The sequence below is a fragment of the Pseudophryne corroboree genome, chromosome 6 (genome assembly GCF_028390025.1).
Source record: "Pseudophryne corroboree isolate aPseCor3 chromosome 6, aPseCor3.hap2, whole genome shotgun sequence".
Lineage (NCBI taxonomy): Eukaryota > Metazoa > Chordata > Amphibia > Anura > Myobatrachidae > Pseudophryne > Pseudophryne corroboree.
Genome location: NC_086449.1, coordinates 74729451 through 74756611, shown reverse-complemented (window position 1 = coordinate 74756611; position 27161 = coordinate 74729451). Strand labels below are relative to the sequence as shown.

The following is a 27161-nucleotide window of genomic DNA, read 5'->3' as shown; positions in this document are numbered from 1 at the left end:
AGACATCACTGCATTTTATCCCCATAGCTGTCAGGTGCACAAGGCAGATATATTTCTCTTTACCCTAGTTAATCTACCCCCCCCCCCCCCAACCCCCACTGTCACCATCTGTGCCCCCCCCCCCCCCCCCCTTCCTATGGCATGAGAGTTACCTCTTGGTGCGTCTGAACATGGCTGGTAAGGGTAGGTGACCACGGCCAGGTAAGTCTGGGTGTCACAGATGAAGGAGGGTGGATTAGGGTGATCAAAGAGGGACTAGAGGAAGCATTGTAGCTGTGGGAAACTAATGTGGGAAATGGATAATGAGAAGACGGGGACAGGACAAGATAAGGGGATACTGAAGAGGGGGAGATACACAAGCAGGGAGGACATAAAATGCAGGAAAGAGGGAGGTCAGAGAGAAGAAGGGAGAGACAGGGATGGATAAGGACAGGGAGACGGCTATGGATAATTGGACAGGACAGGAGACAGGAAGACGGTCAGGTTGGGGTCAGAAGGACGCTGTGATGTATAGGTAAAGAGAGCAGAGAGGGTGATGATGAGGAAGATATGACATGGAGAGAGGGAGGGCAGGTGGAGGAGGGATTTGCATCCACGAGATAAGAAGAAGAGGAGGGAGGGAGAAGAAGACAAAGGCATACACTAGTAGGCAGGAGGGGAGAAGACCTAGGGGAAGAAGTGAGAATAGGAACGGAGGCCGGGAGAGATGACAAGGATATTATGAGGACGAGTGGAGGGAGAAGGAAGCAGCAGAGAGATCTGCAGACAGGAGGGGCGAGCAGACGGGAATATGGAGAGGTGTGTGTCTGCAGATGTGTGCTGTGCTGCTAGTGTGTCTGTCACTGGTCACCAGTGTGCATGGGACTGCATGTGACACATCTGTTACACGCGTCCTTTGTCCTGTCTGTTAGTATACATAGTGCAAGCAGCAATAATCGCTACACATTTATATTTAGAATTATATTACGTCAACACATCAATTTCTGTGTCTCTAAATAAGTGTGAGTGCCGTGTGTGTGTGTGTGTGTGTGTGTGTGTGTGTGTGTGTGTGTGTGTCCAGCCTGTAGGATATGTGTATGTATATCGGTCATATCTACAACTAGATGGTCCAGGATCTGTAATCCCCATTTTCAATGGGATATTAGAGGTGCTAGAATTATATTCTGCATGTCCGTCACTAGATAAATTCATGGTCATGCTCTGTAATCCCGAATCATGTTCTAGACATGTTAAAATGTATATCCTACGCTATATGCCCTGCTGTATACGGAGGATCTGTATGTGTGCAACAATAGACATGCTAAAGTCCGTATTCCCCATATTCAGTATTAGTTTATATGCCACTGGAGGTGCTAATCTCTATATACCCCAGGTCCAGTCCTAAAAGTGCAAATCTCTGTATACCCCATGTCCAGGACCTAGAGGTGCTAATCTCTATATACTCCATTTTTGGCACTAGACGTGCTAATTTTTGTATACTCCATGTTCGGGCCTAGAGGTACTAGTCTCTGTATACTCCATGCCCGGGGCTAGAGGTACTAATCTCCATATAGTCCATGTCCGGGGCTAGAGGTACTAATCTCCATATAGTCCATGTCCGGGCTAGAGGTACTAATCTCCATATAGTCCTTGTCCGGGACTAGAGGTACTAATCTCCATATAGTCCATGCCTGGGGCTAGAGGTACTAATCTCCATATAGTCCATGTCCGGGGCTAGAGGTACTAATCTCTGTATACTCCATCTGGGGCTAGAGGTACTAATCTCTGTATACTCCATCCGGGGCTAGAGGTACTAATCTCTGTATACTCCATCCGGGACTAGAGGTACTAATCTTAGTATACTCCATGGGCCTAATTCAGAGTTGATCGCAGCAGCAAATTTGTTAGCAGTTGGGTAAAACCATGGGGGTCATTCCGAGTTGATCGCTCGCTAGCAGTTTTTAGCAGCCGTGCAAACGCTATGCCGCCGCCCACTGGGGAGTGTATTTTATGTTAGCAGAAGTGCCCCATGCCCGGACCTAGAGATGCTAATCTCTGTATAATCCATCCGGGGCTAGAGGTGCTAATTTCTGTATACTCCATATCCGGGGCTATAGGTACTAATCTCTGTATACTCCATGTCCGGGGCTAGAGGTACTACTCTCCATATACTTCATGTCCGGGGCTAGAGGTGCTAATCTCTGTATACTCCATGTCCAGGGTTAGAGGTACTACTCTCCATATACTCCATGTCCGGGGCTAGAGGTACTACTCTCCATATACTCCATGTCCGGGGCTAGAGGTGCTAATCTCTGTATACTCCATGTCCAGGGTTAGAGGTACTACTCTCCATATACTCCATGTCCGGGGCTAGAGGTACTACTCTCCATATACTCCATGTCCGGGGCTAGAGGTGCTAATCTCTGTATGCTCCATGTCCAGGGTTAGAGGTACTACTCTCCACATACTCCATGTCCGGGGTTAGAGGTGCTAATCTCTGTATACTCCATGTCCGGGGCTAGAGGTGCTAATCTCTGTATACTCCATGTCCGGGGCTAGAGGTACTACTCTCCATATACTCCATGTCTGGGGCTAGAGGTGCTAATCTCTATATACTCCATGTCCAGGGTTAGAGGTACTACTCTCCATATACTCCATGTCCGGGGCTAGAGGTACTACTCTCCATATACTCCATGTCCGGGGCTAGAGGTGCTAATCTCTGTATACTCCATGTCCAGGGTTAGAGGTACTACTCTCCATATACTCCATGTCCGGGGCTAGAGGTACTAATCTCTGTATACTCCATGTCCGGGGCTAGAGGTACTACTCTCCATATACTCCATGGCCCTCATTCCGAGTTGTTCGCTCGCAAAGCGATTTTAGCAGAGTTGCTCACGCTAAGCCGCCGCCTACTGGGAGTGAATCTTAGCATCTTAAAAATGCGAACGATGTATTCGCAATATTGCGATTACACACCTCGTAGCAGTTTCTGAGTAGCTTCAGACTTACTCAGCATCTGCGATCAGTTCAGTGCTTGTCGTTCCTGGTTTGACGTCACAAACACACCCAGCGTTCGCCCAGACACTCCTCCGTTTCTCCGGCCACTCCTGCGTTTTTTCCGGAAACGGTAGCGTTTTTTGCCACACGCCCATAAAACGGCCTGTTTCCGCCCAGTAACACCCATTTCCTGTCAATCACATTACGATCGCCAAAACGATGAAAAAGCCGTGAGTAAAATTACTAAGTACATAGCAAATTTACTTGGCGCAGTCGCAGTGCGAACATTGCGCATGCGCATTAAGCGGAAAATCGCTGCGATGCAAAGATTTTTACCGAGCGAACAACTCGGAATGAGGGCCCATGTCCGGGGCTAGAGGTGCTAATCTCTGTATACTCCATGTCCTGGGCTAGAGGTACTAATCTCTGTATACTCCATGTCCGGGGCTAGAGGTACTACTCTCCATATACTCCATGTCCGGGGCTAGAGGTGCTAATCTCTGTATACTCCATGCCCGGGGCTAGAGGTGCTAATCTCTGTATACTCCATGTCCGGGCCTAGAGGTACTAATTTCTGTATACTCCATGTCCGGGGCTAGAGGTGCTAATTTCTGTATACTCCATGTCCGGGGCTAGAGGTACTAATCTCAGTATACCCCATGCCCGGATCTAGGGATACTAATCTCAGTATACTCCATTTCCGGGCCCAGGGGTGCTAGTCTCTGTATACCTCATGTCCGTATTTAGATCTGAAAATTTCTGATTATCCCGTGTCAAGCCCCTGTTTGTCCATAGAGGAGCTATAATCTGTGTTTCCTATGTGTGTCCATAGAGGAGCTATAATCTGCGTTTCCTATGTGTGTCCATAGAGGAGCTATAATCTGTGTTTCCTATGTGTGTCCATACAGGAGCTATAATCTGTGTTTCCTATGTGTGTCCATACAGGAGCTATAATCTGTGTTTCCTATGTGTGTCCATACAGGAGCTATAATCTGTGTTTCCTATGTGTGTCCATAGAGGAGCTATAATCTGTGTTTCCTATGTGTGTCCATACAGGAGCTATAATCTGTGTTTCCTATGTGTGTCCATACAGAAGCTATAATCTGTGTTTCCTATGTGTGTCCATACAGAAGCTATAATCTGTGTTTCCTATGTGTGTCCATACAGGAGCTATAATCTGTGTTTCCTATGTGTGTCCATACAGGAGCTATAATCTGTGTTTGGGAGTGTACCTATTTCTAATTGGAACAGGGATTTTCATCTGTATTCTCATCTATACCCCTTTCACACATACATGAAAATCCTGGGGTTTTGCACGTGAACGTGCATCAATCCGGGGTTTTTGTAGATCTGAATGCAAAAGTCCTGGGCTCCTGACCCTGCTCTTTACCAAGGTCGGGCCGAGACCCAGGAATTTGCTGTCTTGCTCTCTGAAAGGGTACAAGAGGATTCTACCCGTTAAACAATGGCATCGCTTCCTCCTACACATTCCCCCGTGCCCAACTGACCCCAGTGCACTTACCCGCTGCTTTTCCTAGGCAGAGGCAGATCCTTCTGAAACAAATGAAATAGATCAAGAGACAAGCCAGCAATTTATAGTCATACTACTGTAAAAACGCCTATTCCAATAACAATCTCACGGATACAGTATGATTATTATTATTACATTTTAATTATAGGGCGCCACAAGTGTTTTGCAGCGTCGTACAAAGGACAGTACAGGGAGACAAATCTTAGCATAACAGTAAATAAATAACAGAAATAGGGGGTAATTCTGAGTTGATCGCAGCAGCAAGTTTGTTAGCAATTTGGAAAAACCATGTGCACGGGGGGGGGGGGGGGGGGAGATATAACATGTGCAGAGAGAGTTAGATTTGGGTGGGTTATATTGTTTCTGTGCAGGGTAAATACTGGCTGCTTTATTTTCACACTGCAATTTAGATTTTAGTTTGAATATACCCCACCCAAATCTAACTCTCTCTGCACATGTTATATCTGCCCCACCTGCAGTGCACATGGTTTTGCCCAACTGCTAACAAATTTGCTGCTGCGATCAACTCAGAATTAGGCCCATAGAGTACAGGTAACAAGGAGCACCACAATTCTCAAAACATAATACAGCTTAGATGTAAGTAGCAAGGGAGTAATCATTGTACTACTTGGGGCTGGCGGCCATAGATAGAGAGGAGCCTTTACCAGTACGAGAAAAAGTAGGTAAAGATGGTCGCTGAGTGAAATGTGTCGAGAAGAGGGCTTAGACAACAAGAGGAAAGAGGGCCCTGCTCTGAAGAGCTAACAATCTAGTGGGGAGAGGCGACAGACAGATGACATGAGGTGCAAGCAAGCAGGAGGAAGCCTGATGACGGTATGCAAGCAAAGCAGAGATGTTCAAGGCATGAGGCAGGGGGATGGAGGAGCAGCCTCAGGACTAGGTTATGCATCGGAGGGGTACGCTTTGATAAATAGGTGGGTTTTCAGTGCCCGTTTGAAGCTTTGCAAAGTCTAATGGAGCAGGGGAGCGTGTTCCACTGAAGGGGTGCAGCACGGGCAAAATCCTGAGCTCGTGCATGGGAAGCAGTGACCAAGGCGGTGGAGAGGCGACGGTCATCAGCCGACCGTAGTGGGCGGGAGGGAGTATGAAGGGAGAGGAGGTTGGAGATGTAGGGAGCAGTGGAATTAGAGATGGCCTTGTATGTGGACGTGAGGAGTTTGAAGAGGATTCTGTAGGGGAATGGGAGCCAGTGTAGATTTAGTCGAAGGGGAGTGGCAGAAGTGGAGCAGCGGGAGAGGAAGATGAGCCTAGCTGCGGAATTGAGGACAGATTGGAGGGGACCGAGATGGGAGCAAGTGAGGCCAGTGAGGAGTACATTGCAGTAGTCGAGTCGTGAGATGACCAGTGAGTGTACATTCCCATGAACAGAATCATACAGCCTCTAGGAACAAGGTGGTATCATCCAAAAACATTAGAGCTCACTTGTGAAGGTCAATACAGTCGAGGGGGTGGTCTTCTGTTTGCCGGCAGTCGGGCTCCCGGCGCTCAGTATACCGGCGCCGGGAGCCCGACAGCCGGCATACCGACACTTATTTTCCCTCGTGGGGGTCCACGACCCCCATAGAGGGAGACTAAAATAGTGTGGCGCGCGTAGCGCGCCACCGTGCCCGTAGCGTGGCGAGCGCAGCGAGCCCGCAAGGGGCTCATTTGCGCTCGCCAAGCTGTCGGTAAGCCGGCGGTCGGGCTCCCGGCGCCGGGATGCTGGTCGCCGGGAGCCCGACCGCCGGCCAGCCGTAGTGAACCCCAGTCGAGGAACCAGGCAAAGCACCATTTGGATGCACTTTCAGTTGCACAGGTGCACCTGGATTTCCACCAGCGTAGGATTGTGCAGAATAAGATTTTGGGACATTTGAAGGAGTAGAAGTTTACACTGCTCAGAATGAGGGTGTTTCTTGCTTAGTATGAGTCGGGTGTCAGAGGCACCTTATTTTCTGGAGCAGTCCAACCAAATAAATAAATAAATATATATATATATATATATATATATATATATATACAGGAATCATGACAGTACAGCACCTGATAATTTGGCTTACCCATGCACAATTACGGGGAAGCCTTCGCCGGTAAATGCTTACCACTAGCGTTGACTCCCTACATATTTCTGATGAACTAAAGTCCTGTCTCCATTTGATAAATTGGAGTCCCATCTTTTTTTTATATACATATTTATAAAAAGAGAAGCTTTGAATACCGCTGCCAGGATGTAACTAAGGTGTTTAGCCTTAAATTAGCTATTGTTGCGGATGGGGGATATTGTAAAGCAGAGGCCAGCAGGTGGCAGCACCGAGCATAAAGCTGCTTTAACCCTAGAATGCCAGAAGCATGAGTTCACCTTAAGATTGTTAATATAAATGCTGGGACTTGTAGTTTCCCAGCAGCTGGAGAAGCCCTGGTAGCTTTCATTGATAAAGTAAGACTTTACAGTTTGCATATGTGATATGTTAACCTATACACACACATAATACACACACCTATACACACACACACACACACACACACACACACACACACACACACTCATATATACACATAAACACATTATATATACACAATAACATTGTATCCTATCTACGATAATAAGCAGAGATGCATATTATCAATATATACAGAGAGAGAAAGCACTTTGCAGTTCAATGCTACACTCTGTAATATTCCCCTATTCCCAAACCTCGCTGCATCGGAGCTCAGTTACTACGGAGACAGAGACACCGTTATGGAAAATGCTGAGATATCCCGGAGAGAAAACAGGGACAAACGCGAAGCGGAATAAGCCAAGAAAACGTGTTAATCCCATCAGAAAGATTGTCTGAAAAGTGGAGATAATGAGTCACTGTATCAGCTTTGGGAACGGAATACTGCTGATGATGTCATTATGATGAGCTGCTGGTTTAGGCGGCACAGACATGATTTAAGGTGACTGCACTGCTACCCTGATAGTTGGCACTTTTGTCCCAACTCCAAGTAAGTAAGGACATATATACCTCTCTGTAGGCCCTCATTCCGAGTTGTTCACTCGCTAGCTGCTTTTAGCAGCATTGCACACGCTAAGCCGCCGCCCTCTGGGAGTGTATCTTAGCTTAGCAGAATTGCGAACGAAAGATTAGCAGAATTGTGAATAGAAATTTCTTAGCAGTTTCTGAGTAGCTCGAGACTTACTCAGCCATTGCGATCAGCTCAGTCAGTTTCGTTCCTGGTTTGACGTCACAAACACACCCAGCGTTCGCCCAGACACTCCCCCGTTTCTTCAGACACTCCCGCGTTTTTCCCAGAAACGCCAGCGTTTTTTCGCACACGCCCACAAAACGGCAAGTTTCCGCCCAGAAACACCCACTTCCTGTCAATCACAGTACGATCACCAGAACGATGAAAAAACCTTGTTATGCCGTGAGTAAAATACCTAACTTTTGTGTAAAATAACTAAGCGCATGCGCAGTAAGCGACTAATCGCAATATAGCGAAAATCGGCAACGAGCGAACAACTCGGAATGACCCCCTGTAAAGCGCTGCGGAATGTGTGCACTATATAAAGAACTGGTAATAAATAATAAAATAAATATACCCGGCGCTTACCGTGGCAGAAGTGTGTGCAGCAATTCAAAGGAGTGTTTAGGGCCACCCCAGGAAATGTGGCACACCTGCAGCTGCAGGGGCCATGCCCAGGGAATGTGGCACACCTGTAGGTGGAGGGGCCATGCCCAGGGAATGTGGCACACCTGTATGTGGAGGGGCCATGCCCAGGGAATGCGGCACACCTGTAGGTGGAGGGGCCATGACCAGGGAATGTGGCACACCTGTATGTGGAGGGGCCATGCCGAGGGAATGTGGCACATCTGTAGGTGGAGGGGTCATGCCCAGGGAATGTGGCACCAGGGGCCATGCCCAGGGAATGTGGCACAACTGTAGGTGGAGGGGCCATGCCCAGGGAATGTGGCACACCTGTATGTGGAGGGGCTAAGCCCAGGGAATGTGGCGCACCTGTAGGTGGAGGGGTCATGCCCAGGGAATGTGGCACACCTGTATGTGGAGGGGCCATGCCCAGGGAATGTGGCACACCTGTAGTTGGAGGGGCCATGCCCAGGGAATGTGGCACACCTGTAGTTGGAGGGGCCATGCCCAGGGAATGTGGCACACCTGTATGTGGAGGGGCCATGCACGGGGACACCCCCAGGAAATGTGGTTGCTGCTGCTGAGCTCTGCAGAGTACTCATTTGCTCATCATCAGAGAGGAACAACTGCTAACAACACACCTAATGAGGGAACAGGAGCTGCAGTATTCATTGACCACATGTGAGGAGCCCATCAACGCTCACTTCCTTCTCACTACTTGAGGGGAGATCTTCATAAAATCAGTAGTGGACTAGGGATGGCCATCAACCATCTATGATTTAAAATCATCGATAGTCTATGCCCAATGTAGTATACTTTCACCATCAATAGGGGAGAACCAGATGGTTTCCACCATCGATGAAAAAGAAGCACCAATTTATTATTTTCTTTTTTTTATTCACAAAAGTGTCGGGACACTCAGTCTAGCTCCTCCCCCTGAAGCACCTATGAAGCCCCACCCCAGAACTCCGATTGGCCCGCAGCCCATTTAATGGTAGAGCAGGAGTGACCAGCGGTGGATGCAACCACCAATGGTTCCCTTGCAGATGGTTTTTACCCATCTAAGTTAACAATCAATGGTACCATCAATGGTGATTATCGATAGTTAACCCATGATGGTCATCCCTATAGTGGACCAGTTATGGAAGTGGATTCAGGTGGGAGTCGGACCTAAGGTGACATTTTTCTCCATCTGAGCCTAAATGGTGTGACAGCGGTAGGCAGGCTTTAGCAGTGCTGGCAGAAACCAAATGGGTTGGTCACGTGAGGGCATAACATTGCTTGTTCCCAGACCAGCAGATTAGATCCTGCCCTACTCTGAGCAACACTCAAACCTTCATACTGTTACAATATATAGATGTATAAGCATGATAAGAGGAATGTCACCTACATATGGCCATACCTCCCAACATGACCCTCACCAGGAGGGACACAATGCTGTGCTCCTGGACCTTCCTCTTAATTTGTGATTGCTGACACCTGTTTTGAACAGGTCCATGGATAAGAAAGGTGTTTCAGCACAGGTGATGGCAACCATAAATTAAGAGGGAAGTCCAGGAGCAGAGAATGTCCCTCCTGGAGAGGGTCATGTGATATGGCTAATGATCTATCTGTTTCTATCCACCTACCTGCAACCGTTACCAAATAGATTGCATACCACCCAACATGACCATCTCCAGGAGGGACACAATGCTCTGCTTCTGGACTTTTCTCTTCATTTATGATTGCCGGCACCTGTTTTGAACAAGTTAATGGATAAGGAAGGTGTTTCAGCACAGGTGATGGCAATCATAAAAAAAGAAAATAGTCCAGAAGCAGAGCATTCTGTCCCTCCTGGAGAGGGTCATGTTGGGAGGTATGAGATTGCATTATCATTTTGACTATTCCATTTCCTGATAATATAAAAGCAAGACTGATATGCACAGAATTATGCATAGAAGATAAAAACAATTTACAGTGCATACGGAAAGTATTCACCGTGCTTCACTTTTTCCACATTTTGTTATGTTACAGCCTTATTCCAAAACGGAATAAATTCATTTTTTCCCCTCAAAATTCTACATACAATACCCCATAATGACAATGTGAAAAAAAAGTTTTTTTTTTTTAGATTTTTGCTAATTTAATAAAAATAAGAAACTAAGAAATCACATGTAAATAAGTATTCACAGCCTTTGCCATGAAGCTCAAAATTTAACTCAGGTGCATCCTGTTTCCACTGATCATCCTTGAGATGTTCCTTCAGCTTAATTGGAGTCCACCTGTGGTAAACTCAGTTGATTGGACATGATTTGGAAAGGCACACACCTGTCTATATAACGTCACACACTTGACAGTGCATGTCTGAGCACAAACCAAGCATGAAGTCAAAAGGAATTGTCTGTAGACCTCCGAGACAGAATTGTCTTGAGGCACAAATCTGGGGAAGGGTACAGAAAAATATCTGCTCCTTTTAAGGTCCCAATGAACACAGTGGCCTCCATCAGAAGTTCGGAACCACAAGGACTCTTGCTAGAGCTGGCCGGCCATCTAAACTGAACGATTGGGGGAGAAGGGCCCTAGTCAGGAAAGTGACCAAGAACCCGATGGTCATCTGTCAGAGAAAGTGACCAAGAACCCGATGGTCATCTGTCAGAGCTAGAGCATTCCTCTGTGAAGAGAGGAGAAAACTTCCAGAAGGACAACCATCTCTGCAGCAATCCACCAATCAGGCCTGTACGGTAGAGTGGCCAGACGGAAGCCACTCCTTAGTAAAAAGCACATGGCAGTCCACCTGGAGTTTGCCAAAATGCATCTAAAGGACTCTCAGACCATGAGAAACAAAATTCTCTAGTCTGATGAGACAAAGATTGAACTCTTTGGTGTGAATGTCAGGCGTCATGTTTGGAGGAAACCAGGCACTGCTCATCACCAGGCCAATACTATCCCTACAGTGAAGCATGGTGGTGGCAGCATCATGGTGTGGGGATGTTTTTCAGCAGCAGGAACTGGGAGACTAGTCAGGATAGAGGGAAAGATGAATGCAGCAATGTACAGAGACATTCAGGATGAAAACCTGCTCCAGAGCTCTCTTGACCTCAGACTGGGGCAACAGTTCATCTTTCAGCAGGACAACGACCCTAAGCACACAGCCAAGATATCAACTCTGTGATTGTCCTTAAGTGCAGTAGTGGCTCTTGCCCGTGGCGCCACTGCCCCGAGGGCAAGAGCCGCATACTAATTTCCCCCCCCCCCCCCCGGCTGCAGCAGGCAACTTGGGCTGTGTGGGCGCCAGCTGCAGAGGGCGTTGCTGACTGACACTAGAGGTCATAATTGACCCCTAGTGTCTGTGCGGCGCTACTATGGGAGAGACGTCATGAGTAGAGAGGGGCCGGTGGCCGGAGACGGAGGGCAGCAAGCAGGAGCGGTAAGTATGGTGTGTGTTGTTGTTTTTTATGTGCGTGTGCGGCGCTACTGGGGCACAACTACTGAGGGCACTACTGAGGGCACTGGCACAACTACTGGGGACACTGGCACATCTACAGGGGGCACAACTACTGGGGGCACTGGCACAGCCACAGGGGGCACAACTACTGGGGGCACTGGCACAGCTACATGGGGCACAACTACTGGGGGCACTGGCACTGCTACAAGGGGCACAGCTACAGGGAGCACTGGCACAGCTACAGGGGGCACAACTACTGGGGGCACTGGCACAGCTACAGGGGTCACAACTGCTGGGGGCACAACTACAGGGGGCACAACTACTGGGGGTACAGCTACAAGGGGCACAGCTACAGGGGGCACAGTTAGGAGGCACAGTTAGGGGGGGCACTGGCACAGCTACAGGGGGCACAACTACTGGGGGCACTGCTACAGGGGGCAAAGCTACAGAGGTCACAACTACTGGGGGCACAGTTACTGGGCTCACAACTATTGGGGCCACTGCTACAGGGGGCACAGCTGCTGGAGGCAGAACTACTGGGGGGGCAAATCTACTGGGGGTACAGCTACAGGGGGGCACAAGTACAAGGAGATAACTGTGGCCATGCCCCTTCCCTATGCAGAATCCACGCCCCTATTTTACCTGGGGGGGGGGGGGCACCACAGGAAACTTTCGCCCTGGGCGCCACAAGGTCTAGAACCAGCCCTGCTTGTTGAGTGGTCCAGCCAGAGCCCAGACTTGAATCCGATTGAACATCTCTGGAGAGATCTGAAAATGGCTGTGCACCGACGCTTCCCATCCGACCTGATGGAGCTCGAGAGGTGCTGCAAAGAGGAATGTGCGAAACTGCTCAAAGATAGGTGTGCCAAGTTTGTGGCATCATATTCAAAACACTTGAGGCTGTAATTGCTGCTAAAGGTGCATCAACAAAGTATTGAACAAAGGCCGTGAATACTTATGTACATGTGATTTCTTCATTTTTCTATTTTAATTAAATTTGCAAAAATCTCAAAAAAACTTTTTTCACATTGTCATTATGGGGTATTGGGGGTCATTCCAAGTTGATCGCTCGCTAGCTAGTTTTAGCAGCCATGCAAACACTATGCCGCCGCCCACTTGGGAGTGTATTTTAGCTTAGCAGAAGTGCGAACGCATGTGCAGCCGAGCTCTACAAAAACAGTTTGTGCAGTTTTCAGAGTAGCTCTGAACCTACTCAGCGCTTGCGATCACTTCAGCCTATTCGTGTCCGGATTTGACGTCATACACCCGCCCAGCGAACGCCCAGCCACGCCTGCGTTTTTTCAGACACGCCTGCATATTTTCAAACACTCCCTGAAAATGGTCAGTTGACACCCAGTAACGCCCCCTTCCTGTCAATCTTCTTGCGGCCACCAGTGCGAAGGAAAACTTTGCTAGAACCTGAGCACAACCACAAAGAGCTTTGTACCCGTATGTCGCGCGTGCGCATTGCGGGGCATACGCATGCGCAGAAATGCAGTTTATTCACCTGATCGCTGCGCTGTGAAAATCAACTCGGAATGACCCTCATTGTGTGTAGAATTTTGAGGGGGAAAAAATAATTTATTCCATTTTGGAATACATAACAAACAAAACGTAACATAACAAAATTTGGAAAAAAAGAGAAGCGCTGTGAATACTTTCCGGATGCACTGTATTTGATAACAGTTGTGAGAGGGCTTTTTTAAACCAATAAAATAAAAGAAACCTGCAAATGGCTAGACCTTTTAATACTGACCTTACAGCTTGCCAATGGGAGTAATTCCAAGTTGATCGCAGCAGGAATTTTTTTAGCAGTTGGGCAAAACCATGGGGGTCATTCCGAGTTGTTCGCTCGCAAGCGGATTTTAGTAGATTTGCTCATGCTAAGCCGCCGCCTACTGGGAGTGAATATTAGCATCTTAAAATTGCGAACGATGTATTCGCAATATTGCGATTACACACCTCGTAGCAGTTTCTGAGTTGCTCCAGACTTACTCGGCATCTGCGAACATTTCAGTACTTGTCGTTCCTGGTTTGACGTCACAAACACACCCAGCGTTCGCCCAGACACTCCCCCGTTTCTCCGGCCACTCCTGCGTTTTTTCCGGAAATGGTAGCGTTTTTTCCCACACGCCCATAAAACGGCCTGTTTCCGCCCAGTAACACCCATTTCCTGTCAATCACATTACGATCGCCGGAACGATGAAAAAGCCGTGAGTAAAATTCCTAACTGCATAGCAAATTTACTTGTCGCAGTGCGGACATTGCGCATGCGCATTAAGCGGAAAATCGCTGCGATGCGAAGATTTTTACCGAGCGAACAACTCGGAATGACCCCCCATGTGCACTGCAGGGGGGGGCAGATATAACATGTGCAGAGAGAGTTAGATTTGGGTGGGGTGTATTCAAACTGAAATCTAAATTGCAGTGTAAAAATAAAGCAGCCAGTATTTACCCTGCACAGAAACAAAATAACCCACCCAAATCTAACTCTCTCTGCAAATGTTATATCTGCCCCCCCCCCCCCCCTGCAGTGCACATGGTTTTGCCCAACTGCTAAAAAATTTCCTGCTGCGATCAACTTGGAATTACCCCCAATGTCCCTTCATTTGCATGATTGTCCATTGACCAATATAGATACACAAATACTTATGCTGTCATTTACCGGGTATGGCCCAGAAAGCCAGGCATAGCAAGATGCTCAGACAAGAGAGATATCAATATTATTAGCTAATTAGTCACAACACAGACACCTAGTTTGGCTGCTCACTGGTAAATTGAGCTGATCAAATAAAACAGAAACAAACAGAATTTGGCAGGAAAGTAGAAGTGTCTACTGCCCAACAATTGAGAAAGCACAGCACAGGCAGCTTGCGGAACACAATAGAGAGGTGAAACTGCTTAAATGCAGATACCCGGTTCAGGCTCTCATAGATCTCTCAGGGTCCCATATACACATCTCCAAACTGTCCATCCCAGCTCCTCTGTAACTGCGGGACACACCCTGGAACACTAAATGAAAACTACATTCTGTTGACCAATTGAGATAATTATAATGACTGCTATACAATACCAGCATTCTACTCACCAACAGACAATACAGAGAGCTTGATATACTGTACAAAACAGAGAACATTCTATTGACCAAATATTGACCTATACACAAAACAATGAGTGTTCTAGTGGCCTGCAGGCAATACAGAGAGCATTCTGATGACTGATATACGATACAGGGAGCAAACTAGTACATGATATACAAAAGTGAGAGCACTAAATTAACTAACATGAGATATAAAGAACATTCTAGTGACAAATATACAATGCAAAGAAGCATTCTAGGGATACAATACATTGTGGATTTAAGTGGCACATATACAATACAGAAACCATTTTAGTGACCAATATGCAACACAGAGAGCCTGTTAGCGAGCACTGTACATTTCATAGAGCATTCTAATGACTTATATATTATACAGAGAGCATTAATGATTAAGACCTATATACAATTCAATTGACCAATTTACAATGCAGACATTGCAGAGAACAATCTAGTGACTCATATACAATGCAGAGATCCATCTAGTGACCAATATAGAATACAGGGAGCGTTTAGTGACTTATATACAATACAGAGAGCATTCTAGTGACCTCCATACAAGGCAGAAAAAAACATCAGCCTGGTTCCTGAAAAGCAGTAATTTGAAGAAAGAGAGCTCCTGTCTTCAGTAGTGCTGTGTTTAAATCAGCAAATCCACATAAAGAATGTATGTTCATGAAGAGACTGCAAGCTGGTCATCAATGGTTTGACTAAAGATCACCTGCCTAGTTCCACCAGCGAACATCTGGGCTGACTGTGAAACCTTTATCCATAGGATGCTATTTATTTCTGCCCCACCCTATGTCATGTCTGCCCTCATGGCCCATATATGTCTCCGCTTACTTCATTCCTGACCCCCATCTTGTCTGTCTCCACTCACATCCAAGTGCGGGCTCCGTCCTTCTCTCTGGTCTGTCCACCATTACTTATTAAATGCTTTTTGCTATTTCTTATGTTGAGACTGAATATCTCACAGTTATGCTTGGGTTCAGCTGCTGCTATAGGAGGCTTTAATTTTTTTATTATTATTATTATTATTACTATTATTATTATTATTATTAATAACATTTTCTTATATAGCGCAGCATATTCCGTTGCGCTTTACAATTAGAACAACAGCAATAGAACAAAACTGGGGAAAAAACAGACAGACATAGAGGTAGGAAGGCCCTGCTCGCAAACTTACACAAGGATACACAAGGATAGATGCTACCTATTGCATAATGGTCCACCAGATTGCTAGGTTCTTAATGGGTTGTATGATATGATCACCCCGCAATGTTGGCCAAGTGTCAGGAGGGTGTGAGAGTAAAGAAAGACAAAATATGTGATGTTATGAATACTGTACAGAGAGGATGTAATTAGATAGGGAAGCACTGAAGGTTATGTGGGTGGGTCTGGAATTTGATAGGCTTGTCTGAAGAGGTGAGTTTTCAGGGAACGTTTAAAGGTTTGGAGGAGACTAGAGGCAAGTCTTATTGTGCATGGGAGGGCATTCCACAGAGTGGGTGAAACCCATATAAAGGGGGTCATTCCGACCCGTTCGCACGCAGCGGTTTGTCGCTGCAGTGCGAACGGGTCCAGGAATGCGCATGCGCGTCGTTGCCTGGCGACAGGGATCGCCAGGTTACGATGCGGATTATGAAGAAAGCGGTCGCAGCGGCGGCCGGAAGAAGATTGACAGAAAGAAGGTGTTCCTGGGCGTCACCAGACCGTTAGCGGTCGTTTGTTGGGGAGTGGTGGAGAAAACGCAGGTGTGGTCAGAAGAACGGAGGGCGGATGTCTGACGTCAAAGCCGGGACCTGCATCGCTGGAGCCGTCGCACAGGCTAAGTAGGTCTTCGGCTAGTCTTCTTTCACACAAAACTTTTTTAGCTTAGCAGGGCTGCACAAGCGTTCGCAGCCTTGCTAAGCTAAAATACACTCCCCCATAGGCGTGGACTAGTTGATCGCACCAGCAGCAAAAAGTTGCTGGCTGCGATCAACTCGGAATGACCACCAAAGTCCTGTAATTTTGAGTGGGAACAAGTAATACGTGTGGATGAGAGACGTAGATCGTGTGTAGAACGAAGAGGTCGGTTAGGAAGATATCTTGAGATGAGTGAGGAGATGTATGTTGGTGCAGTTTGGTTAATAGACTTGTATGTAACTAAAAGTATTTTATATTTAATACGGTAGAATACCGGTAACCAATGGAGGGACTGACAGAGCGGATCTGCAGGCGATGAACGTCTAGCGAGGAAGATTAGCCTCGCAGCTGCATTCAGAATGGATTGTAGTTGCGAGAGCCTATGTTTGGGAAGACCGGTCAGGAGACTATTACAATAATCAATGCGGGAAATAATGAGAGCATGGATTAGAGTTTTTGCTGTGTCTTGTGTAAGATATGGTCGTGTTTTGGATATGTTTCTTACATGTATGTAACATGATCTTGAGACAGATTGAATGTGGGGAACAAAGGACAGTTCAGAGTCAAGAATGACATCTAGGCAGCGAGCTTGTGGGGTAGGGATTATTGCCGAGTTAGCACAATACAATGTCGCTGTAGTGCTGGCCAGTTACTTCACCATGCAGCAATCCTGCAATAATTCATATTGTAACGGTCCTTTATAGCTGCAGAATAGGCCGTGGGGAGCTGAGTGAATGAGACAGCTAATGCGGCCCTGTGCAATTCAGCCCTGGCAAGTAGCTTGTGTCCCAACAGGCACTGGAGGGTTGTGGCCCGAGCACCCCTAGGCCCAGGCACTGTCACAAATACAACTATTACTACAGTATGCCTGTGCTGATCTTCAGGGACCCCAAGCAAGATACTGGTTGACCCCTCTCTCCTCTCTGTTAAATGTTTTGGAGAAATCCAAGGACCTCAGTTGCCAGCTGGGCAATACGCCGTAGCCTGAGTTACCTAATGGATGATCCGGCTCTGACACCCGGATAAAGGTCAGTAAATCTCTGATACCATACTGTGAAAGTTATAACAGACACTAATGCATAGGCAAACAAAGGGGGGATTTCCAGATGCCCAGAACCCCTGCTCCCCTACCTCCCTAGCCTGATCAGCTTCTCAAATGTTAATATATTGGAGATACCTGAGGACTGAGTTTGGGAATCACTGCCATATACCATCTTTATTGTTAATTCTTAATACAGTTTTTTATATATATATATGCGTAGTTATACCAGTGTGTACATATATGTCCTGGTGAAGTTATCTATCCGCTATCCCTGATCTCCGCCAATGCTCCGCAGCGCAGGGGACTTAAGGAGTGATTTAGAGCTGATCGTAGATGTGCTAAATTTAGCACAGCTATGATCAGTTCCTCTGACATGTGGGGGGACGCCCAGCACAGGGCTAGTTCGCCCCACATGTCAGGCCCTACTTTCCCCCGCAAGGGTGCAAAACCCGCTAAGTAGCTACCTGCCAGCGCAGCTCCTGCGCGCTGGCAGGGGGCTAACCGCTGCGTCCTGCACATGCGCAGACCTCCGGGAACATGGCGTCGGTGAATCCTACCGTACCAGGTGACCAGCAGTGGCTGTGAAATGCACAGTGCTGCTGATCCCCGGAGACAGGCAGCCAGCACATATATTACATACATTACGTGTATGTTAACCCCTCCCCTCTCATGTAATGTGTGGACTGCGCCGCCATTAGTCCTGACCCTTGTGCACAGTCACAGGTCATGCAAAAATTAGCGTTTGTTTTTTTTAAAACAACTTCCGCTCAAAAAAAGCCATAAATCACATTTACGTCTCCCACTGAAAGCCATTCTCAATAGATAACTTACTGCATCAAATAAGGGGACCTCAATGTGAATTGATGCAGGATGTGGGAAATCTGGGCCTTAGAATCTCCTAACCCTGATCTCTGGACTTGTTACTGTCTGGTGATTGCGTGACATCACAAGAGTCTGTGCGCTGCAGTTTTGTAATGAGCCTCACAGTAAAACATAACCCCCTTTGAAGACCAACAAGCCTTTCAGGATCAATATTTATGAGTAAGCCCTCTTAACCTCTGAGCCAGCTCCTTCCCTCTGTTGGCGACAATAGATCCTCAGCTGCCAGCTGGTGCAGTTAATGTTCTATCTCACTGTAGAGATCTGTCAGTGCGTTTCTCCACTGCCAGCATCCTTAGCTGCAAAAGCTGTACCTATTGCCAGGAGAGGCCGCCCCAAACATCCCTGCAGCGTTCAGGTTGTGTGCACCAAGCTGCTTTCAGAGCGAGCCTGTAATAAATGGGGAACTTCTTGTGTGCTATAAGTGCCCATTCACATTTGTCATTCATTTGTTATTCACCATTTTCCTCTGTTCTCAGTGTGGCCAGGTACGCACTGTGGATAGAATTCATGTTTGTACGCAAATGCATTTGCAATTGTTCTAAGCTACGCAACAGCTAATGTTAGCAAGTGAGGATGCCGCCAAGGAATGACAAGAGACACCCACCGGAGCCATCGCAAACTCATTCGCAATTGCGTACACCAGTCTATACGCAATAAAGGAGAACACAGACTGCAAGGATAACCCTATGGCTACGTAGACTGGACGCGGCAGTAGCGACGCTGGCGCAATGCTTCTCTGCGTACAGGATTGCAGCTGACTGCAGATACACGCCCCGAAAATGGGCACTCCCCGTTAACAGCTCCAAACGGTCACTTCCAGTCAATCACTTTTCCATGAAATCCTCATTGTGAGCGGGATCGCAGCGGCGAATTGGCACAGTGTAACCGCAGAACATGCGCAGTTGGTCGATAATTGCTCCATTGCACGAACATCGGCCGTTGCATACAAACATGAATTAGGCCCAGTGTTACAGCCTAAACAGATGCTCCTCCAGTCTACATATTGGTAGGGTGCCTGATGGACGCGATCTCAAGGTCACAACTTGCATGAGGACATATTTTGGACATACAGAGTCGCAGTACAGATTTGTGCGGTTACTGGGAGGTAAATGGGATGGCTATAAAAGACGTACAGAGATGTGGCATCTTATGGAAGTGTTGGAGGTGTGCTGCGGGAGTGCTGCGGCATAATCGTTCCCCCAGGAAGCCATAATCAGACGGAGAAACTGCACCTGCCACAGCGTTCCATGGTGCGACCCATGTTAGTGTCTTAGGGGGTCATTCCGAGTTGTTCGCTCTGTAAATTTCTTCGCATCGCAGCGATTTTCCGCTTAGTGCGCATGCGCAATGTTCGCACTGCGACTGCGCCAAGTAAATTTGCTATGCAGTTAGGAATTTTACTCACGGTTTTTTCATCGTTCTGGTGATCGGAGTGTGATTGACAGGAAGTGGGTGTTTATGGGCGGAAACTAGCCGTTTTATGGGAGTGTGTGAAAAAACGCTACCGTTTCTGGGAAAAACGCGGGAGTGGCTGGAGAAACGGAGGAGTGTCTGGGCGAACGCTGGGTGTGTTTGTGACGTCAAACCAGGAACGACAAGCACTGAACTGATCGCAGATGCCGAGTAAGTTTGAAGCTACTCAGAAACTGCTAAGAAGTGTGTAATCGCAATTTTGAGAATCTTTTGTTCGCAATTTTAAGAATCTAAGATTCACTCCCAGTAGGCGGCGGCTTAGCGTGTGTAAAGCTGCTAAAAGCAGCTTGCGAGCGAACAACTCGGAATGACCCCCTTAAGACGTACCAAATGGCAATGCGTCGCCTAAGGATGCTGACAGTGGGGGCCTCAGATCATGCACATTCAGCAGCGTGGATCTCCACCAGGAAAGAGCTTTCGTACCGGCATCAACCTACAGTCACAGACGCAACTCCGGAAAAAGGCGGTGCAGTGGCCACTTCTGCATCCGACTCAGAATCAGCCCCGCAGTCTTATCTGTACTAAAAATAACAATACAGATTTGCCTGCATAGGCTGCAACATGCTGCAAAATAGAAATGGCTCTTCTCTGGAGGCGGATAAAACCCCTCTGGTCATTCAGTGGTTAATGCGGCAGTCACCCACTAAGGTGAATGTGAGCCCACGTTTCTCACAGATATATGTTCAGTATTAATATACAGTTTACCGTGAGTTCACGACAGTGAACGCTGCAGGTAACATCTAAATTGGCGCAACGCAGAACAAACGCCATCAGAAAATGAGCACGCATGTTCAGGCCCTTCATTTACATTCTTTTTTGGAGCACAATGTGAGATCAGTTTGGTGCTAATGCCTACACATGGCACATACAATATACTGTACCTGCTGTCTTTTGCTTTCAGAGGAGACGGACAGCAGCTGCTGCAGGGTCCATACGTAACACGGCCATTCAATGGCTCTTACCCCAGCAGCTGCCAGGTCAGACATACTGTATACTCCCAACACAGGAGTAACCTGGGAAAGCCGGTTTATTGCAAAGTCTCATTATTATTATTTATAATGCGAAGGGGTCTATTCTTTATCCATTATTGTAAGTGAAAATATACATTTTCACCTTCTTTTGTAAAAAGTACAGATGCCATCCATTAAAAGGTAGCGCAGGAGAGTTCATTAAAATTTCCTACAAACTGCTACCCCCGTTGCGGAACGTGGATCCCCTTACTCTTACATATATGACGCCGGAGACATTTCTACTGTATTCAGCAGCGCAGTTGCAGGCTGGAACACAACTAGAAACGGTCTGCGTTGTAATCACCTCTCCCCCGTTACCTCTCCCAAACGGCTCCTGACTGTCAAACACGTTGCAAATAAGTTCTCACCGGGACCTCCGTGGCAGGGTTAAGAGTTTACAGGAATAGCTGCGTTTCACCACGCGCTGCGAGTTCCATACATAACTAACGGGGGCTTCAGGGGTGCAATGATAAATATGCCCCTGAATAATAATAACCAAGCTCCAATATTTATTACTTTGTTTATAAATTTCAGTATACACGGTCGAGACACATTTGACGTCGGCAGTAGCACATGAGGTACGTCACATGTCACACCCTGGCTTGGTGGGTATATAAGGTGTGCGATAGGACGTCTGCACACATATCACTCATTGCTGTCATGGGTAAAAGGGGCGGTTTATCTGAGTTGCAAAAAGTGACGATTATCGGCTCTCGGGCCAAGGGTGGCAGTATTCGTGAAACAGCGCAGTGTGTGAACTGTTTGCGTGCTGCTGTGGTGAAGGTGTATCGTGACTGGACAAATGGCAGCATTGCGAATATCCGTTGTGGAAACTGCGGAGCACCACGTGCCACTGATACGAAGGTGCGCGAGGGCCGACCAACACTCTACAGTGGAGCAGCTCACTGTCAAAATGGACCTGGGGGCTACCAGACGTGTGTCTAAAATGACAGTTCAGCCCGTCTAGTTGCTGCCTGTGCTGCACGCGGCCGTTAATCTGGCAATTAGCTGGTGGTCACATTAATGTGACTCGACCGTGTTTCTCTCATATGACTGCAAGAAATATATTTTTTATTTAAATCAGCGTTAGGCATCCTGTGGAACACCATTTACTGTGGTCCTGCATGTTTTCATGCTAGAGTTTGTAGTTTCACAACAGCTGAAGAACCATAGGTGTCTTAAGTCTGATCTCATCCGACAACGGTTAATGCAATTGTGAGATCAGTGGGGAATTTAGTCCCATGTGTAATGGCTCCTGTTGGAAGGTAAGATACCCTTTGCTTAGTTCTCATAAAACGCTGCAATTATTCCAACATAAGCTAATGCCATTTCCTGCTGTATTCTCCATGGTAATAGGCAGAATTCATTCCACAAACCCAGTGCTGGAATATCAGTACCCAGAATGCACTGCAAGCACATACATAAACATTGGACCGATGAGGTCAGGAATATGCGAATCACAGGGAAATGCAAACCAGGGAGATATAGAGATATATATAGAATACAGCTCAGAACCATGGCTGCAAACACAGAGGAAGACCAGCCCTCCCAGCATGCTGAGCAAATCATGAGACAACTCAGAACTACAAGAGCCAGAATGCAAAGCAGCAGGCTGGAACTTCTCTCTGGGTTACATATTATGATGTAGCGGTTTCCTAGCAACAGATACAGAATAATGGGAAGATGCTACATTTCTATAAAATGATACAAATACTGGTGTGTGTGTGATATTATTTCTGTGGGAGAGGTTTTTTTTTTTTGAGTAATAGGAGGAGATATTGGGGTCTATTCATGAAGCAGTGAAAAAAGTAGAGAAGTGAGCCTGTGGAGAAGTTGCCCATGGCAACCAATCAGCTGCTCCATACATTTGTATAGTGTGCAAATTATAAATGTTATTTCAAGGCTGATTGGTTGCCATGGGCAACTTCTCCACTGGCTCACTTCTCCACACTTTTCACTGCTTCATGAATAGACCCCATAGGGAGAGCGTATATGGAGTAATAGTAGGAGATATACGTAGAGATTATATGGAGTAATAAGAGGAGATACAGGGAGAGGGTATATGGAGTAATAGGAGTAATAGTGGGAGGAGTAATAATAAGAGATATACGGAGAGGTTATATGGAGTAATAGGAGGAGATACAGGGAGAGGGTATGTGGTATAATAGTAGGAGATATAGGGCGAGGGTATATGGAGTAATAGGAGGAGTGATAGGGTGTTGTTATACGGAGTAATATGAGGAACTATAGGGAGAGGTTATATGGAGTAATAGGAGGAGATACAGGGAGTAGGGATGGCCATAAGTGGGTTTTCCATCAATGGTCACCATCGATGGTACCATTGATGGATAACCTCGATGGTGTAAAACCATATGGATGGGATCCATTGATGATTTTACCCATCGATGGTCATCCCTGCATTACTGTGTAACGAAATGCGGGCCAATCAGAGCCCAGGGGCATGGCTTAGCGGGTGTCAGGGGGCGGGGCTAAGCTCCGTACCCTGACACTTTGAGGTGGAAAAAAAAAATTCAGTAGCACTGAACCATCGATGGCGGGAAACCATCTGGTTCTCCCTCATCGATGGTAAAAGTATTCAACATTGGCCATAGACCATCGATAATTTTGAATCATCGATGGTGGAGGGCCATCTCTAACAGGGAGTGGTTATATGGAGTAATAGGAGGAGATATAGGGAGAGGGTATATAGGAGGAGATATAGGGAGAGGGTATATGGAGTAATAGGAGGAGATATAGGGAGAGGGTATATGGAGAAATAGGAGGAGATATAGGGAGAGGGTATATGGAGTAATAGGAGCAGATAGAGGGAGAGGGTATATTGAGTAATAGGAGGAGATATAGGGAGAGGTTATATGGAGTAATAGGAGGAGATATAGGCAGAGGGTATATGGAGTAATAGGAGGAGATATAAGGAGAGGTTATATGGAGTAATAGGAGGAGATAGAGGGAGAGGGTATATGGAGTAATAGAAGGAGATATAGGGAGAGGGTATATGGAGTAATAGGAGGAGATATAGGGAGAGGTTATATGGAGTAATAGGAGGAGATATAGGGAGAGGGTATATGGAGTAATAGGAGGAGATATAAGGAGAGGTTATATGGAGTAATAGGAGGAGATAGAGGGAGAGGGTATATGGAGTAATAGGAGGAGATATAGGGAGAGGATATATGGAGTAATAGGATGAATTATAGGGACAGGTCATATGGACTATTAAGGGAAGTTACTAGAAAAATGTAGATGGACTAATAATGGAAGTTTTAAGGAGAACTTATATGGCGTTATATGATGAGTTACAGCGAGTTTAAATGGAATAATAGAAGGAAGTACAGGGAGGGGTTATATTGAGTAATAAAAGTTATAGGGAGAGGTTATATGGTGTAATGGGAGGAGATATGGGGGTCTATTCATGTAAGAATGCGATGTTTATGTTTAACTTATCACTAAACATCGCATTCTTATTTCAGGGTTTTTTTCAGATTTCTAACGCAATTCATTAATACTTACCTGTTCCCTGATGCGATGCGGTATCCGGCTGTTCCGCGATCCCGGCTTCTCCAGTCTTCTCTCTTCATACTGCGGCTGGGGTCTTCTGCACATGCGCAGTGTCCCCCCCTGCCTCCAGGTGTCATCTGCACATGCGCCGGGGAAACGAGACCTCCAGCGGCGGGCAAGGGCAGCAAGGAGGAGGTGACCCAGCATATGCAAATGCATATGCCCTGGGCTCCTCTGATTGGCTCTTGTCACGGAAGGGGGCGGGGAGAAGGCAGGATATGGACGTTTTCACTGTTCTTCTCCTGTACTAGCCTCCCCATCGCCTGTCTGAGATGGCGATGGGGTTTTGCGAAGGGTAACGGAAAACTGGGCTTTCCGTTCCTACATGAATTGCAGTCACCATACAAACGTATGGTGATGCGATTCAGCCACAGAGCGGGGATGCCGCTGGGGAAGTCAGGGACTTCTCCACGGTAACCCGCTCTGTGAATTGCGGTAAGCAGAGAAAAACCCTGTTTACCGCAAAACAGGGCTTTTCTCTGCTGCATGAATAGACCCCATGGAGTGATAGGAGAAGTTATAGTGAGGGGTTATATAGAGTAATAGGAGTTATAAGAGCAGATTATGTGAAATATGATGAATTTTGGGGAAGGGTCATATGGAGTAACAGGAGGAGTTGTAGGAGGAATTATAGGGACAGGTATATGGAGTGATAGGTGGAGTTATAGGAAAATTGTATATGCATTAATAACAGGAGTTTAAATGAGAGGTTATATTGAGTAATGGAATTTACAGGGAAAGGTTATAAGGAGTAATGGGATGAGATATAGGAAGAGGTTATATGGAGTAATAGGACGAGATATGGGGAGAGGTTATATGGAGTAATAGGAGGAGATATAGGAAGAGGGTATATGGAGTAATAGGATGAGTTATAGGGAGAGGGTATATGGAGTAATGGGAGGAGATATAGGGAGAGGTTATATGGAGTAATAGGAGGAGAATGGAGATATAGGGAGAGGTTATATGGAGTAATAGGAGGAGATATAGGGAGAGGTTATATGGAGTACTAGGAGGTCATATAGGGAGAGGTTATATGGAGTAATAGGAGGAGATATAGGGAGAGGTTATATGGAGTAATAGGAGGAGAAATAGGGAGAGGGTATATGGAGTAATGGGAGGAGATATGGGGAGAGGTTATATGGAGTAATAGGAGGAGATATAGGGAGAGGGTATATGGAGTACTAGGAGGAGATATAGGAAGAGGTTATATGGAGTAATAGGAGGGGATATAGGGAGAGGTTATATGGAGTAATAGGAGGGGATATAGGGAGAGGTTATAATGGAATAATAGGAGGAGATATAGTGAGAGGTTATATGGAGTAATAGGAGGAGATATAGGGAGAGGGTATATGGAGTAATAGGAGGAGATATAGGGAGAGGGTATATGGAGTAATAGGAAGAGATATAGGGAGAGGGTATATGGAGTAATAGGAGGAGATATAGGGAGAGGTTATATGGAGTAATAGGAGGAGATATAGGGAGAGGGTAAATGGAGTAATAGAAGATATAGGGAGAGGTATATGGAGTAATGGGAGGAGTTATAGGGAGAGGTTATATGGAGTAATAGGAGGAGATATAGGGAGAGGGTATATGGAGTAATAGGAGGAGATATAGGGAGAGGGTATATGGAGTAATAGGAGGAGATATAGGGAGAGGGTATATGGAGTAATAGAAGATATAGGGAGAGGTTATATGGAGTAATAGGAGTAGGGCCGGCTCTTCCATTAGGCAGCTTTAGGCAGCTGCCTAGGGGCGCTGGCTCTTGGAGGGCGCCACTGAATTCACCAAGCAATAAATTGAAGAATGTCTCTGTACGAGACATCCTCATTTTACACTGCACTGGCAGCGGCTGCAGGTCTAATCAGGTACAGCTGCCGCTATGAGGCTGCGCTGCATAGTGCCTCAGCGCTTCCTCCGTGCTGACACGTGTATCGTCAAGTCATGTGAAGGCATGATGTAACTATGGCTCCTGAGGGGCGCCCCCACAATCGCTCCTCATAACCCTGATGCACCTCCTCCAGGCCCCTGGATCCCGGCTCTCCAGCAGCAAGCAGCACATGACTACATGTCTGCACCTAGCAGCATTGTTGTAATGCTGCTGCCGACTTTAAGAGGAACCATGCCAATGATGAGGGAAAAAAACATAAGGTAAGTAACCCATGGGAGTTTCTGCGGGACCACAGAGGGTGGGTGGGGGAAAGTTTGGGGAGGGTGGGGTTTGCACAGCACATTAGAGAAAACACAGGAACATAAAAATATATGTAGGTGTGTATATATGTACGTACACACATACAATTAAATATCCCCACCAGATGTATATCACTCAGCATAAAAGTGATACTGACCTCAGTGTCTTATTCAATTCCTAACATGCCACCTACAATTTACACATATTACAACAACATATATTTTCATTTTAAAAGTCCTTGAGTGTCATCTCTTTTCTCTGTCTATGTATAATGATACCTCCGGAAGGTGGTGAGGGGGTAAGGGGTGGTTGTTGCAGGTTAGGGGGACGCTAGGCGCCTAGGGTGCAGAGAGACCTTGCACCGGCCCTGCCTGAGAGAGTCTGCTGTTGAACATGACCGGAATATCATCAAACACAAAGTATCGCA

General features: G+C 46.7%; 1 protein-coding gene across 1 annotated transcript in view; it reads right to left on the bottom strand.

Annotated features, from left to right (window-relative positions):
- Nucleotides 1–27161, bottom strand: part of MAST1 (microtubule associated serine/threonine kinase 1) — a 104761-nt gene that overhangs the window by 62081 nt on the left and 15519 nt on the right. The window contains exon 4 of the mRNA XM_063929762.1: nt 4499–4530. Within this exon, the coding sequence (XP_063785832.1) occupies nt 4499–4530 (32 nt within the window). The remainder of the gene's footprint in view (nt 1–4498; nt 4531–27161) is intronic.